Raw genomic sequence first — 16,985 nt, forward strand, 5'->3', positions numbered from 1 at the left:
TGGTTAAGTAATAACTGGAAGCAAATAGATGAAAAGATCTCAAAATAATGATGGGCTCTAAAGCTAAAATGCTCAATAATACCCACAAGGCATGATTAAAATCTCTTACCTCAAGCTAAACATAAAAAGGAGATAAGAAAAACTAAAACACTGTACGGACTTTAAAGCACTCCCTGTTATGTACCATGAGATGATGACAGTGCTCTGAATGTTAAACCTGTAGTTGTCCTCAATTTAGTATTAGAGACCTAACCCCCCACACAGAGTGAGAGTTCTGCCCGACTCTCACCAGTCTTATTGTCATGCTGCCAGGGCAGCCCAGCAGCCCACCATGCATTTAGAGAGAAAGAGGAGCACAGCTTAAAGGATAGACAGGGAAGATGAGACAAGCTCTGCTAAAGCTCACAGAGCGTCTCAGACTCCCAAAGTGTGCGCATGTGTGTGCGTCTGAAGGCTCCACACGCCTAAAATCAATGACCAATTTGGCGCACACATCCCCACTCCCACAGACAACAAAGCAATACTCAGAAAGGTCTAAAGATCATTAACACCCACACTCAGTGGTATCCTTCTCTTCCTTGTTTCTTTATAGCATGACCATGTTCCTGAATACTGTTTTCTACTTGCCATGGTTTCTGTTTCAAAGGGATGAGAAGAAAGTATAAACGGGGGAGGAATTGTGAGGAGAATTACAAAAAGGGAGGCATCACTGAGAAAAAAAGAGAAAATAGCAATGACTAAGTCTGATCATAGGATTAAGAGTAAGCTCATTAAACCCTAGCTTACGAAAACAAATATTGGAATGATGAAAAGAGTTTTGATGGGCTAGAGTGTGCAAGCTTGTTCAGTCTTTTAGTTTGTGCCATAGAAAAGGGACTTTTTTGTCTCTTTTGCATCTATTAAATAAATGTCCCATCTGTAAGAGAAAATATCTGGGAAAAATAAACCAAGAGGTAGTTGGGGAAAAAGGATCTAGTGAAAAGGGAGGCCAAAAATTAATAGCAGTGGGAAATGGGTAATTGAATCACAAGAACTGGAAGTGAAAGATTAGAAAAGGAGACGTTGCAGGGAAAGAAAAGTGAAAAGTGAAAGTGACAGAAGATGAGTTGATTTTTAAAAGCCTGTTAGACAGATAAAACACAAGGCCACAAACAAGACAGAGGTGAGGTTTATTAGCCATGAAAACCAGAACAATGGGAAATATGGAGCAGGTACAATGATCCACAGAGAGGTAGGGCTGTCGAATAGAGGACAGAGGATAACACATAGACCAAAAGTTGATGTAACTGCAGTTGCAAGAGCCCATGGGAGAGTCTTGCTGCTCCACTTGGCTTCCCTCTGAGGCCAGAAAATTCCCTGTTGGAAACAGTAAATCTACAGCTGCGCCTCATTTCATTCTTTTTGTTGTTTATTTCTAATTCATGTATGTCTGAGATGTGCATCTGGTGCTCTCATTTCAGCTCTGTTTTCTGAAGTACATCACCTGATCAAATTTAAAAGAAACTCTTAGTTTAAAACCCACAAACTGTGAAAAATATGATCAAGGGAAGAGTGTTTAAAGATGATAAAGATGTTGAGACTAATTAATTTATTTCTAAATAATTTAACTCTTCTTTATTTGGTTACAAAAAAAAGCATACATGTTTGTGAGTGGATAATAAACAATATTGGTTGTGTTTTCCTCTATGAACTAGGCTGTTGTGTTTGTAGCATGGGCGGTGCGGTGGCGCTGTTGGTAGAGCTGCGGCCTCTCAGTGAGTAGGTCGCCATGGTTCAAATCCCAGCCAGGGGGATTTTCTGGGTCGAGTCTGCATGTTCTCTCCATGCATGCGTGGGTTTGATCTGGGTATTCCGGTTTCCTCCCACTGACCAAAAACATGCATGTTAGGCTGGTTGGTAACTCTAAATTGCCCTTAGGTGGGTGTGTGAGTGTGAATTGTTGTTTGTCTTGTTTGTCTCTATGTGTCCCTGTGATGGACTGGAGACCTGTCCAGGGTGTCTGTCACCTCTTGCATAGTGACTGCTGGATATGAACACCAGTGACCCTCATGACCCAAAACAGAGGAAGAGAGTAAAATATAATGGATGGATGGATGGATGGATGGATGGATGGATGATGACAACTTAGCTATAGATGTTTCATACACAGGTTAGTGTTCTCATTAGAAACAAAAAAAAAAACTGACAGCTAATTTCTTGATGTCCACAAAATATCAAGAACAATAAAGTCACCAAGTTCACATCAATGCAATTCTTTCTTTAGTCTCACCTCTCTGTCTACAGTCCCGTGTGTGCCCATGCAGTGTGAAAGCTGGTGAGATGTCTGAGTCTTAAAAAATGCTCTGACAGCCTTGTCTTGATGAAACACAAGATATTCCTGCTTTGTTGCAGTAGAAATGTAAGACATTCCCTTTGATATTCTTATTTTATCCATGAAAGTTGAGGGTAACATCTTTGTTTTAAAGTTTTCAACTTTTTTGCTGTCCAACACCTAATTATTATTTTTTTTTTAAGCTATCTTAGATTTGGGGTCTAATTTTTTGTAGTCAATAACTTGTCCATTAAAAACTCACTTCTACAGTTGAACAACTCATGTTGGCACAGTTACTCATCATACTATTGTTAAAAAGTACCTAATAAAATCATGTATACAGCACAAAGTCATGATTGGAGGTTCAGTCTACTGCCATGCAATCATCCAAAGTATCTTTGGGTGAAACAAGGTTTGCCTCACAGCCCTCAATATGCTTATAAGTACGGTGGCGCAACTGGTAGAGCTGCTGCCTCTCAGTGAGCAGGTCCTCGGTTCAAACGCCAGTCCGGGGGCCTTTCTGGGTGGAGTTTGCATGTTCTCTCCGTGCATGCATGGGTTTTCTCTGGGTACTCTGGTTTCCTCCCACAGACCAAAAACATGCATGTTAGGTTGATTGGTAACTCTAAATTATCCCTAGGTGTGAGTGAGAGAGTGAATTGTTGTTTGTCTTTATGTGTCCCTGTGATGGACGTGAGACCTGTCCAGGGTATCCCCCTCACCATGCACAGTGATTGCTGGATATTGGCACCGGCGACCCCCGTGACCCAAAATGGAAGAAATGGGTAAAAGATGATGGATGGATGGATATATATACAAAGTATATATATATATATATATATATATATATATATATATATATATATATCATCTTAATCATACACTTATAAGCATATCGAGGGGTGTGAGGCAAACCTTGTTTCATCCAAAGACACTTACATATATATACATATTTTTTTTTCTGCAATTATAAATTCATATATGTGTATTGCCAGTTTTGTGGGGGTTAATGTAAATTTTATTACTAAGTAACAACATAAAAAATATATATCTTGACAAAATTGGCAAATATTACTTTTAATCTATGTTATTTTATTTAGTTTTTCAGTTCTTGCCGTGTAGACACTTGTCCCCTGCCTACCATAAGTCTAGTTAGAATTCCCCATCTGCTTCTCCCTTCGTCTCTCTGTCATCGCTCATAAACATTCATACGAGCACGAAGACAGAAACACATGCTGACACCTCTTGTCTGCCTAATTTGATCAGTGCAGAGCGGAGATGGGAGGTTGGGCAACATCTGCTCTGGAGACTGGCATATCTCTGATCGTATCATCGCCTCAGCTCATTACTCTGTGTGTGTGCACACACACACACACAAAGACAGATGCACATGCACGCGCATGAAATCATCACAGTGTCACATCTTTTGCTCGACACTATAACACTGTGACAACAGGCATGATATTAATGAAATATGGTTAAACACCTGAGGCTCAAACACTCAGATAAATATATGCAAAGATAGCACAAGAAGCACTTAGCACACACCTCCTGATGAATGGAACTGAGTATCTGAACCACTTACTTGACATTGGGGATCTTGACTTTTATAGCCATAGATAGTAGAAGATGCATTTGCTATTGTTACAACAGCCTGAAATGTCCTTTAATGACTGGATATGTGATTGACAAAGAACATGAACTGTGACAGGAGGTTCATCAAGCCAAATGTGTCAGACAATATTAAATTAAAAATATGTTTCTATTAAGATGACTAATCCAGTAAACCAACCCTTGTTAAAATAACAAGACTTCGTATACAATGTAAAGATGTTGGCTTTCATACTAGAATTTGAAACCTCTAATCCTTTTGTGTCTTGTATTACAAGATCATCATTTTGAGAATTGGGGAGGCCTTGGAGTGTTTGTGCAGGAGCAGTGTTCTGATTTTCCTCCAAAAGAGAAAACTCTAGAGTCTGTAATACATTGTATGGACGCTGAAGTACTAGGTGAAGTTTTAAACTGGACTTTGCTTTAGGTTGGGGCTCATTTTGTTATTAGGATTCTGCTGCTCTTATATAACAGCCAATGCCTTTTGGTGATTGTGAATTACACTTTTAACATCTGCATCATTTTGAAAAGCCTGAATGTAATCAATTCAATTCAGTTTATTTATATAGCACCAAGTCACAACAAAAGTTGTCTCAGGGCACTGTACAGAAACATTCACATACATTAAAAAAGCCAATTAATAGTTATCTATCTAAGGAAGCCAGGAGATCGCGCTGAACCTTCACATCGTCACAGTTTCCCATGTATTGTTCTGTTTCTGCACACTGCATGCAACTTGATCGTCATTAAGGGTCATTGTATGCAGATCATATACCACATCAAAAGCACACTCTCTAATATCTTGTGGGGCCACATTTAGCTTACAGCACAATATGTCATGACCTCAGTTTATTAAGTGTATAAATATTTAAATCATAAGGCGTGGTGGCGCAGAGGTTAGAAAAGGTGGGTATGTGATCAGAAGTTCAACTCCCGACACCAACAACAGCAAAATATGGGTAAGATAGGTGAAGCACTCATACCTGCCTCCACCCTCATTCGCCCCACTCTGGGCCCTTGAGCAAGGCTCTTAAACCCCACCATCTGTTCCTCCTGGCACCCTAGATGGCAGCTCTCTGCTCCACACAGAGGGCAGTGGTAGCTCGGTGGTCTGTGGTTGGTTAGGAAGGGCATCCAGCATAAAAAATAAAAAATTGCCAAGCCTTCATGCAACTTAGTTTGCTGTGGCCACCCCTGATGAAGGGAGCAGTCGAAAGAAGAAAAAAAAATCATTAAGTGTATGCATTTTCAGACTATTAAACATAAAACATATCAAAGATGTATTGTTTTGTTGATGGGAGCATCAGATCAGAGCTTAACGTCTTCAGCTCAACCCAAAATATCCTCAATAACCTTAAGGTCTGGACCTAGCAACATCTATTCAACGAGTGTAAAAGGATGCCTCGTGTTTTTGTATCAATCTTTAACCATTTAATTCCAATGAAATAATATGGCATTTCATCTTGCAGTATGATCCTGGTAACAGGGAAGCTGAAATCTAATTAGAGAACAAAGTGGTCATTCAGTGTTCAGTTTAGCAGGAGATTTTTTTTTTTTAAGGGATATACAATTATGTGGAACCTAAACTCAACTACTGGTAAATGGGCCAATCCCAGTGCTCCTCGGACTTTTAGGATAGGCACTAGGCTCTGCACATTTAAGACTATATGTTATATGTACTATGTACAAGACCAAGACCAAGGTATATGTTGTATGTAACATGTCTCTCTTGTAAATGAGTCTTTGAGGCTCAATGGGAACAAACCTGTATAAATAAAGGTCTAATAATAAAAATGTAAGACTGGACTGAGAATCTTGTTTGGTAGCAACTAAACCCAGAAGTTATTATAACAATTATTATACAAACATACAAAGTACTTTGATGAAAAGCCACATCAATACTGTCTCAGGTTTGAAGCATGTTAGCTTATTTCACTTGGTGTGGAAATAAATTAAAATCGTTTATTGTATGCAAACAGATGTCGTCCCAGGTATCATGGAGTATAATATTGTTCAAAGGCACCGGTAGTATACCTAAAATGAACCTCATTAAAATGGGATTTAAAAAAAGCCACAAGAAATATATCCATCCATCCATTATCTTTACCTGCTTGTCCCATTTTGGGTCACGGGGGTCGCCAGTGCCCATGTCCAACAATCACTGTGCGAGGGGCAGGGTACACCCTGGACGGGTCGCAAGTCCATCACAGGGACACATAAAGATAAACAACCATTCACTCTGTCACTCACACCTAGAGACAATTTAGAGTTACCAATCAGCCTAACATGCATGTTTTTGGTCTGTGGGAGGAAACCGGAGTACCCGGAGAAAACCCACGCATGCACGGAGAGGACATGCAAACTCCACCCAGAAAGACCCTGGACCGGGATTTGAACCAAGGACCTGCTCGCTGAGAGGCAGCAGCTCTACCAGTTGAGCCACCATGCTGCCCTACAAGAAATATATATTTCTGTTAATTTCACATTTTTACTTTAAAGTGAAAATAGGTTTCTTCTAGAAAAACTGTAATTCAACTAATCATGTTCTTAAAGCTATCACTCATTTCAATTCACTCAAGGAAAGTGTACACTTCAAACTGGATTTAAAAAAAAAAATCCTAATTATGTTTTGCAAAACTTTGACAATGAACGATAAGCAATTTTGAAATGCCACATTTTATACAAAAACATCCAGACACCAGTTAAGATGCAAACCTCTGCCTTATAGAACAGTGGGCCACCTGAGCCCTGCAGAGTTTTACTGGTGCCTGGGGTAGTATCCTTCTAAGTAATGCTGCACACTGGCTCATTAGTCACGGGATAGAGTCCTTCACCACAGGATATGAGATGAATTGGAGAAATACACACATACACTGCACACCTGCACACACACATACAGACTGTTCAAGCAGCAAAAAAATCTGCAGTAGAAGTACAAGTTTCTGGAACCAAATACCATTTTTATCAGCAGAGAAGTGACAGGTGTCTAGATGAGCATCCAACACATTTTGAACTTGTCATAACTGTAGAACATTGATCAAATCTTCATTGTGATCAATCACACAAGATGAGATCTATCTTGGGTCTGCTACAATAATTACACAACGGCCTGTCAGATGTCCAATAATATGATGCTGTTGGTACAAGGAAGAAAAACACATGGTGGCATAGTGCAGCCTCATGTGATATTCAACCATCTATTTATACAGATTAAAGCTTCTTGTTTGACCACTTTTTCAAACATCACTGCACTAAACAAGGTGTGACTAAGGGTGTTATTAAATGGTACTTGTAACATCATACTGAATGTGATGGTATTGTGTTAAATTGATTTGCATTGATGGCTTTGGATTATAATCTTAATTGTTTTAAATTTGGATTTATGATTTGAATATTAATTTTTTTGTTGTATAATTCTGTCAGGTTATCTGGACGTTTTTTTTTTTTTGTTTGTTGTTGTTTGTTTCTGCTGAGACGTTTTGACTATCATCCAAAGGACTTCTTCAATTTGAGGAGCCACCAAACAGAACTGATTCCCACAAACAACATAGTCCATAGTGGGGAAAAAAAAAACAAAGTCTGATGGTACTAAGATGGCCTCCAGGGCCCGCCCTCTCCCCTGTCAACTCCTCTGAGACAGTCTTGTCAAAGTGGTCCAAATCACCAAAGTTCACGCTCAATAATCCAGGTATAAAATCCAACAATGTTCAGTCAGGTCACCTGGACAGTTTCTTTTTTTCTTTTTTTTTTTTGCTGAGAAATAGTTTTTTCCACTATGGAGAATGCTGTTTGTGGGAATCAGTTTTGTTTGTTCGCTCCTCAGATAGAAGAAATCCTGTGGATGAAGGACAAACGTCTCAGCCAAAAAGAAACCATCTAGATGGTCTGACTGAACATTGTTGGATTTTTACCTGGATTATTGAGCATTAACTTTAGTGTTTTGAACCATTTTGGCATGGTTGTCTCAGAGGAGTTTACAGGAGAGAGGGCAGGCCCTGGAGGCCATCTTAGCACCAGCAAACTGTTTTTCCCATAATGGCGTATACCATTTGTGGGAATCAGATTTGTTTGGTGGCTCCTCAGGTTGAAGAAATCCTTTGGATGAAGGACGAAACATCTCAGCAAAAAAAGAAACCATCCAGATGACCTGACTGAACATTGTTGGATTTTTACCTGGATTACTGAGCACGAACTTTGGTATAATTGTAGTGTTTATTTGCTTCAACATATATGTGTAAAACCTCATTGCAAGAACGATGTGTTTGTTTAACATTTCTGGAAATCAAACATACATATAATCTCTATGTTATGCAAATGTACAATGCACACAGTACAAAATAAGGCTTATGCACGTTGTGTCTTGACTTTTCGGGGCAATAGAAAGATTTAAGCATGAGCTAAAAATGTACTTAAAATGACAGCTATTTTACTGCATCAGGAGATGGTTCTGCTCTTGTTTAATCTTCAATATCACTTCTTCAGCAACTGTTATTACTGTGCTACTTGTTTATACTTCCTCAGTTTTAGATACAAACGAATGCCAGCTGATAACTCTTGTCTACTCTTGACTATGAATAGAGGGATAAACAAAATTCAATTAAATGTTTGTAGAGTTACATATCACAGTTTTATTAAATAACCTAATTGTAATGTGATAAAAAGAAAATATCAGCGTTAGAAGATATGACTGATCAGAAAGACAGAATTTCTTATTTATCAGTGTTTCCTTGACAAAATAAAAGCTCTACCCACAGTCTGTAATGATTACAAGCAAGACGTAGCTACTAAATTTTAATTAGCACAAAAGAAGCATACACTATTCAGTATATGCTGCACTCAGTTTTAATGGTAATGCAAAAGTGTGAATGTTCTCTATTGAACTCAGGTCACAGTTAACATTGTAATTCCTTTAGATATGGCATAATTTCTCAATACTGCAGTGCAAAGTAGTCATTATTAACGCATGTTACTTTCTGCCACACACTTACTTATGTAGACGTGAGTCAAACATCTATATTCACACACTTGTAATGAGGTAAACTATAGACTGAAGGTCATCCATCGTCAACATTTGAAAAGCAGAAAGAAAAACAAAGTACGCAGGAAATAAAGCTTGAAAACAATTGACGACTGAGTGGAAATGGCTTGAGTGCCTTAGGCTACATCCAATTATATTGACATTTCATGTCCTCCCAGACCTCATTTCAAAGGCATGGAACACTAAAGGAAGTCCCAGCTATAATGAACATTTTCTTCTCGTTTCGTGCAGATCAAGTTTACAGCTAAAAGAGCAGCTTAAAGATTGCTCACCAAAAATGGTCTTGAAACACAACAAAATTGTACAGGGACAATTTACTTCAATGTCCCTACTGGAGTTTGCTGCTGTTTATTATCTCTGGGCAACCTTCCAGTCGAAGAAAGACAGCAGCCAAACAAATCCCTGTGCGAATATTAGCTTAAAGAATTCTCTTTAATTTTTTGTGCTCATTGTATTCTGGGAAACAGCATTCCTTGTTATTTGTCTCTCTGTCCATCAATCCATACATCCATCATGTCCTGATCATCTGCCCTTCTTGCCTAGTTTTTGTTGGACCATTTATCTTCTCATTTAAGTGGGACAGAGAATCCAATATCAGTGTGCCTTTAGGTTACCTGTAAGAGAAGATGAAGCTGAACGGCTGTAAACAGAGATGTGATCAATGTCTATGGGTTAGACAACATGAAACAAGCTGATGCCTCAACCATCAACTCACCTTTTAAATCCTTTATATAAAACACCAACGCCTATAAGTGTTACGCTTTTCTATCATTTAAATAATGTGACAGAGTCCGTTTCCATTCTATTGCTTACTCGTGTTACCAGTACTTGGAAACATGATAAAAATACCAGAGCTTTTACTTAATATACACAAGGGAGAATCTTGGCAGTAGATGTGTTTATGACATTCATAAATACTCCGGTTCCATTACTAAGACAATAACGGTGGGACCTTATAAAGGCAAAGTAAGGAACACTGTGAACTTAGAAATGTATGAAATTATTGCAAACTCTTAATTGAGATGTGCAAAGCTGACCTACTTCTGAGGAAGAGAAGAAGAAAAAAGCTCCCCAGGGTCACAGCTTTCATAATATTATTCCCTACAGAGGAACATTCATTTTAATATCCTTCTTTTCTGCTTTATTCTTAAACATGTACTTCACTAACTTTTCAGTTTATATGCATCTATAATTTTATTGATTTATGGTTGCTAAATGGCAACAACAAATATTATGGGCTCTACACGCAATAAAATGTATACAAAAATATGAACTTTTTAATGCAACAAAAGCAACATTTTTGTTTAAGTAAACTGAACATATGTTTATTACACACAGGCCTAAAAATTATATTTTGTGTGACTGACCAACGTCATTATTTTCTAAAGATTTAAACAAACCTTTTTAGGTTAGGATGCTTAGGATACACAAAATTGGCAGAAAATAGGCTAAAAGTCGTGGTAGTAGCTAAGGCTCATTTCCAAGAGCACACAAAATTTTGCAATAATGAAGGAAGTAAAACATAATATTAATATCAAGATTTAACCAAAACAGTGATCACTCCATTAGTTCTTTATAGTTTTCTGGCCTTTAAGTCAGTAGGCAATGTACATTACTTCAAATAATGCCTTACATTAAAGTCTGTAACTTCTGTGTTACAGATTCACAGTGACTGTTCTTATAGACATCAAACAACCAGTTTCATGTTCAGAACAAACTCAGTCTATAAATTGGATTTAGTCTTACATCCATATGTGATATGGTAAAGTCAAAAGCTCATATTATGTGTTACTTTGCACTGGCTTCATTTGAGCTCTTTGGAAGAATGTTGTGCTGTTTACTTGATCTGATCTTCTCAGTGTCACATGTGAGATATTTCCTCCAAAGTAATTCTAATGATCGTCTGGTATGGACATAGTCCTACATAACAAATCATTTCTTTCTGTTTCTATCGCCTCAGCATCATCTCCAACCCTGAAAACCAGAGTCAGTTTAGTGTCTCATTTATTTCATCCAAGATAAAACAATTAAAATTTGAGCTTCAACATGAAAGTGTGGTCATTGCAGCAGTGAAAACACATAGGCTCTTTATTGCTCATATATTACTGTTGTTATATCAGCAGTTATGTGTGTGTGTATTTATGCACCACGTGGCATGTTTATCCCAAGCCTGTTTTAAAAAGCATTTACACTTCTGTTTTTTATCAAATGCTTTTTTACAGAACCATCTTTGATCATAGGTTAGTTCGTAGAAGCTCAGTCAAATCCCAAAGGAAAAACTTTAAACAAGCACAATTAAATGCCACAGTGGTCACCATGCCACATTGCACTTCTTTGCATAAACAAGAGGAACAGATGGAAAACTCTTATCCATCATATAGTTCTTGTTAAAGCGTTGACTCTGCACAGCATCAGCATCTACATAAACTTGCAAGCTGACAGTTGGTGTCCCTCAGTGCGGCGAGTCTTACCTCCAAGGCAGCAGACCTTTTTCGCAGCAGCTGTTCAATGTTCCTGGCTGCTCTGGCCACCAGCTTATCTGCATCGTTTTGCTCCACGGTGTAGAGGTGCTGGTTCCTCAGAAACATCTGGATAATTGGAAATCAAACAATCACATATGGAAATTATACTGTCTCTTTTATTACGTATTACTAAACCAAAAATATTATAAAATAAAAATGTACTGCTAAGAGAGGAGTGAAAACTGACAGCATTGTCTAGTGTATTAAGGAAGGCATGGTAAAGTTTAGTTATGACTGTATACTTAAAGTTTTGGGACGTTTATACCTGAGAGAGATGCTTCCCAGCTGTGGCTGTGTCTGCCAGGGTGACAAGCTCTTTCTGCATCTGATCAACCCATTCTTTAACCCTGTGGGACAACACGATGCACACAATCAATCTTGGGACTGAAATGTTTGCAGTTAAGAACCGACATCTTGGGTATTTCAAAGCATAATTAAACTGTCAATCACACAGTCACACATCTATCCTCTAACATGAACATCCAGGCAGATGCATGAAAACAACCAGAAACAAACACAACCCCTTCTTCAGGTTAAGCGGAATGTCATCCAATCTAACTCTAACAAACACAACAGGATTTAATAAAACACGTGTCACTAGTTGCCTACTGATGCAGTTTCTATAAAAGAGATCAAAAATAAAGTCAACTCATCAGATAAGCATCAGTCATCATGAAGGGGGGAGTGATTTGATGGGACAGGCAAGATGAGAGGTGGGAGGAAACCCCGATCAGCACGTCATCCTTTATATAAAAAAAACAGCCTCAGTGTCAACCTGCTGGTGCCACAGATGTGTCATACAAATAGAACACCCAAAGAATAGAAAAAACAAAACTGATTTGAAAACTTGGGACAAAAAGTTTTTCTAAACCAATTTAAATCTGTGTTACACTCTGGATTACATGCATGGTGTTATAGTTTTGTTGTTTTCAGTCATTTTGCCAAAACTACAACACCCTTCCCTTTCTGGTAAGGTGTAAATGACAAGAGGATAATGGCAGTAGCATTACACATTTATCAAATAATCGTAAGAGCATTTATCCGAACTGTAATAACAACATATTTGTGTACATCCTAACGCAGGGGTGCCCAGTACAGTGATCACGATCTACCGGTAGATCACTAACGTAATATCAGTGCATGGAGAAATAGACATAAGACCTTTTTTGTTTTAGAATTTCCTTTAATTTTATTTTTAAACAGACGTCAGCCGATCAATCCATTTTCACTATGTTAATCGTCACTCAACTGACATACAGGTTAGCCAATCTGAGGCCGACCTTTTCTGACACATACTGTAGGTCACCACACATGCGCATTCAACCGCGCTAAAAACTAACGAGTTGACTCGTAATAGCCTCCAGCTTATAAATAAACTCAAGAAAGTGTGTAAAATGAGTTGGGGAGCTGGACCAAGTAAGCAAAAAAATCTAACATTTCCATATGGAATGCGGGGGGGGGGACTTTTTTTTTTTCACGATTCGAAGTGCGTTTCACCGGAGTGGCATTTTCGGACTATTAACACTACCTCACAGACTTCCTTCTGAAAAGTGAGCTGAGAAAGAAAACGAAGAAGGAACTAAAATCCCATTTATCTGGACAGCAGTTATTTTTCCTACAGCTGACCACAGCAGCGAAGCATCAGTCCGGGCGAGTTGCTTTAATAATTGTTAAGCACAAGAAGTCTTTTCAAGATAGAGAGATGGTTAAAGAGTTATTCGTTGAAGCAACTGACTCGTTGTTCAGAGACGTTCAAAACAAACCAGAAATATTATCTTCCATCAAAGCTCTCCAGGTATCAAGAAATACAGTTACAGTTAAAAACAGCTGCTGTCAGGGCTGAATTTTTCTCAGGTTATTATTCAAACTTGAAGTTATTCTTGTTGTTTTCTGTTCCTTTGTGTGAAGAACAGAAGTTATTGCTGGGTTTTGTTTATTATTTTGTATGCGGACAGTATAAATTGTCACTTTAAAAAAAATTAAAAAAATTACAACTTTGGGGTTTTGTCATTTATGCTGCGTCCACAGCGAGCCGGAACTTATTCATTCATTCAAGCTTTATTTATCCACGTCTCACTGAGTCACGAGGACTCATTTATAAGAAAGACTTGTTTTAGACAGACAACATATAAAGTACAGACAACAATAAACTACAGTAAAATGCAATTAAAATAAAAGTAGTGTTATAAAACAATAAATCAAGGTGTCATATAAAACATGGTAAAATACTAAAAACAAGAACAGAAAACATTAAAAGCATACTTAATATGTTTATTAATAATTACCGGTATATGTTTTGTATTTTAATAATAGTCAGATCACTTGGACCTGGTCATTTTAAAAGTAGCTCGCATGCTGTAAAAGTGTGGGCACACGTGTCCTAATGCATTAGTTCACAAATTCTTGTCAATACATGCACATAAGGAGTTCATTATGCAGAAACAGATCAAAAATTGGTTAAAGAAGTTTTAAGAATGAGACTCTGGCTTTAAATACAGATGTTCTCAAATTTACGCAGCATCACTAACAATGATGTAGCCTCAAGCCTTCCCAACAGTAAAGAAATATTTATGCTCCAAAGTGTACACACTGAAAGACAAAGATTCTGAGATGGATATTGATTCTGATATTGTTGAAAACTGTCGTTGCTGCAGTGTCATGACAAATGTATAGGCAGAAAAGTGCACAAATGATTTAGTGTGACACATAAAACTGATAAGAGAGATGGGAACATGAAAGAACAAATAGGATCTAAAGTTGGAAAAAGTTAAGATAGATGCACGAGAAACAAAATACATAGTGGATGGGAAAAGTTCAGAGAGAGGAGAAATATGAGACCTTTTGCAAGAGAGCAAGCACCCGAGGGGATAACATGTTGTGAAAAAGCTTAACAGATGCTAAGTAAGAGTCAGAATATGTGTGTTGATGTTTGCTGTTCCAGTCTTCACTCTCAACACAAGAGTTTAAACTCTGGAATATTTTCAGAAAAGGTAATGATCGTTGTGGAGGAAAATATGCACAAAAGCTGAGGGGGGGGGGGGGGGTGATGATCAGATTTCTGTTGACAAGCAGTTGTAAGATTAATTATTTTGCAACACAAATCCTTTTGCATTGTGTAAACAAATGTACCATACATATACTGGACTGCAGTTCGGATGCTGTGGTTCCGTTTTAGGCCCATGCAGACGGCTATGAAGTTCAGAGGTTTGTGTTTAATGTAACAGGTAAAAACCTATTTAACACCAGCTCATGGTGGATGTGAGAAATGTGGGTGCACATGTGGGCAAACATTTTTTTCACAGTTTACAGAATTAAAGCTACAGGTTACAGATTAAACCCAGATGAGAGTAAGTTATAGACTCAGAAGAAGGACTTCCATGTGCTCCGTATTTTCACTGCAGTTGCTGCTAAATGTGTGCTCCATACTGAGAAGACGTTCAGTCAAAGAGTAAATATCTGCACCAAGGCCCACAGAGATGTTCAGGTAACACTACAGGTGTATTTCTCTCCTTCTCTGTTGCAAGTCAGATGGTAAATTACTCCTACAGCAGAGAGGCCCCTTGCCTTACCCTCTCTTTTGCCTTTTTTACAGCTCTCTCCTGAAAATGAGTTTTATTTTAGCAATCTATTGTTGGTCACTTTCTGCCTTGGTCTCGGTTGTGGGAGTGCAGCTATATAATTGTATGCATACCCACATTTTTTTGTTCATGTTACCTAAACTCAAGTACTGACAAACCACTTTAGAATTAAATTAACATTTATTTTTAATAAATGCTGCCATCATAGGCATCATATCAATTAAATGTGAAGGGGACGTGCTCCCCTCACATTTAAAAACTATTAATTTGGACCCCTCCGCATTTACCATGAAATATTAGTTCACCCAGAGCTGTTTCTATTTCTTTGCGAACAAATCCATTCCACTTGATGAAAAGAAGAATACTCAAACCATTAAAAGTCCACTCCAGGTTTTCCTGTTTACCTACAACAATCCTCCACACCACGTGCAGTGTTTCCGTGAGGTCACTTGGCTTGGCAAGGCGCTCATCTCTCTCTTTTTTTTTTTTTGCTGTTGTTGACGAGGCAGGGCAAGAAGGGAGAGACGCCTCTGTGTTGCATGCTAGCTTAGCGCTACATTAGTTCTGGCAATTGTTGACTGGGGGGGGGGGGGGAGTTAGGATGCATGAGAGAAGCAAAGCACTACGTCTGTAACATAGCTTGCGCGTCTGTATTGCGCACCGCTAGCTTAGTGCTACGTTTGTGCCTGCAGTTGTCGACCATGTGGGGGGCGGTGGTGGGGGATTAGGATATAGCGTGCTCTATTCACACAGGGTCCAGCTACTTGTTGTGTTGTGCTCTCTAAAATTCATTCATTCAACCTTTGTTTAGACAGGTAAATCCCATTGAGCCTCGAGGCCTCATTTACAAGAGAGACCTGATTTCAACAAAGAATGATGACAACAATGGACAACAGCGATAACAATAAACAGTTATAAAAAGTCATACAATTTATTATTATTATTATTATTACAAATAGGATGGCTAAAAAAAAGAAAAGTAAAAAGAAAAGTAACAAAAAACAGCTAGATTCTAAGGCGAATGTAGAAAACTAAAAACAGGAACATGTCTGCATTGGTCCCTGCCAGGAGTCCAACAGATTCTTAAAGTCGCTTAGAGAGGTCAAGGTCGAGAGCTTCAGATGTTTTTAAAAGATATTCCAAGAAACAGGAGCGGAGTAGGAGAAGGCCCTTTTGCCTAGTTCAGTCCTCATTGAGGGAACACTGCAGGTAATAATGTCCTGAGAGCGCATGCTGTAGCTTCACTCACGCAGAGACATGTAGGAGGAGATGTATGAAGGCAGCAGACCAAGAAGTGATTTAAAGATGAAAATGTACCAGTGAGAGAGTCTGCGTGAAGTTAATGATGTCCAGTTAAACAGTGAATACTGGGTGCAGTGGTGGGTACGATAATCACAGCCAGTTATGAATCTTAGTGCACCGTGATATAAATAGTAATTGACTCAAGTGTTTATTTTTGTAGGTAAACGTAGATGTTTAACAACCCGTTAAAAGACACCAGAATGCAGGAAATGGTATCTACTTAATTCAAAATTTCCTAGGGAAGGGACCCCCACTACCACCACCAGTGTGTCCTCCCCACATTGCAAATGCTTCCGATGCCAGTGGCTGCCATGCATGCCCAAGATCTTGCTTTTGTTTGAGTACTTACAGTTGGGGGTGACTCTCAGCTACTACCAAATTTTAGCCCAATAGCAGTAAAAATTATTGAGTTAGTAATTTATTGTTTACTAGGGTCAGTTGGGTGTGGTAGACATTTTGAATTGAGTTGACTCCCAAACATATTTCATTATAAACATTTCCCCAATGATTACTTCCTAACAGTTTCAATAAAATTCAACCACCAGTTCATGAAATACTCTGATAACCAACAGACACATGCACATATACTCACACAAACACACACACACACACATACACACACA

At 38.4% G+C, this 16,985-nt stretch overlaps 1 protein-coding gene across 1 annotated transcript in view; it reads right to left on the reverse strand.

The window, feature by feature from the left end:
* The window catches only part of LOC119416037 (voltage-dependent calcium channel subunit alpha-2/delta-1), a 66,405-nt gene that overhangs the window by 44,608 nt on the left and 4,812 nt on the right, over window positions 1-16,985 (reverse strand). The window contains exons 2-3 of the mRNA XM_037683206.1: window positions 11,748-11,829; window positions 11,432-11,548 (exon numbers count right to left, since the gene is read on the reverse strand). Of these exons, the coding sequence (XP_037539134.1) occupies window positions 11,432-11,548; window positions 11,748-11,829 (199 nt within the window). The remainder of the gene's footprint in view (window positions 1-11,431; window positions 11,549-11,747; window positions 11,830-16,985) is intronic.

This window comes from Nematolebias whitei, chromosome 10 (assembly GCF_014905685.2).
Source record: "Nematolebias whitei isolate Nwh7 chromosome 10, NemWhi1, whole genome shotgun sequence".
Classification (NCBI taxonomy): domain Eukaryota; kingdom Metazoa; phylum Chordata; class Actinopteri; order Cyprinodontiformes; family Rivulidae; genus Nematolebias; species Nematolebias whitei.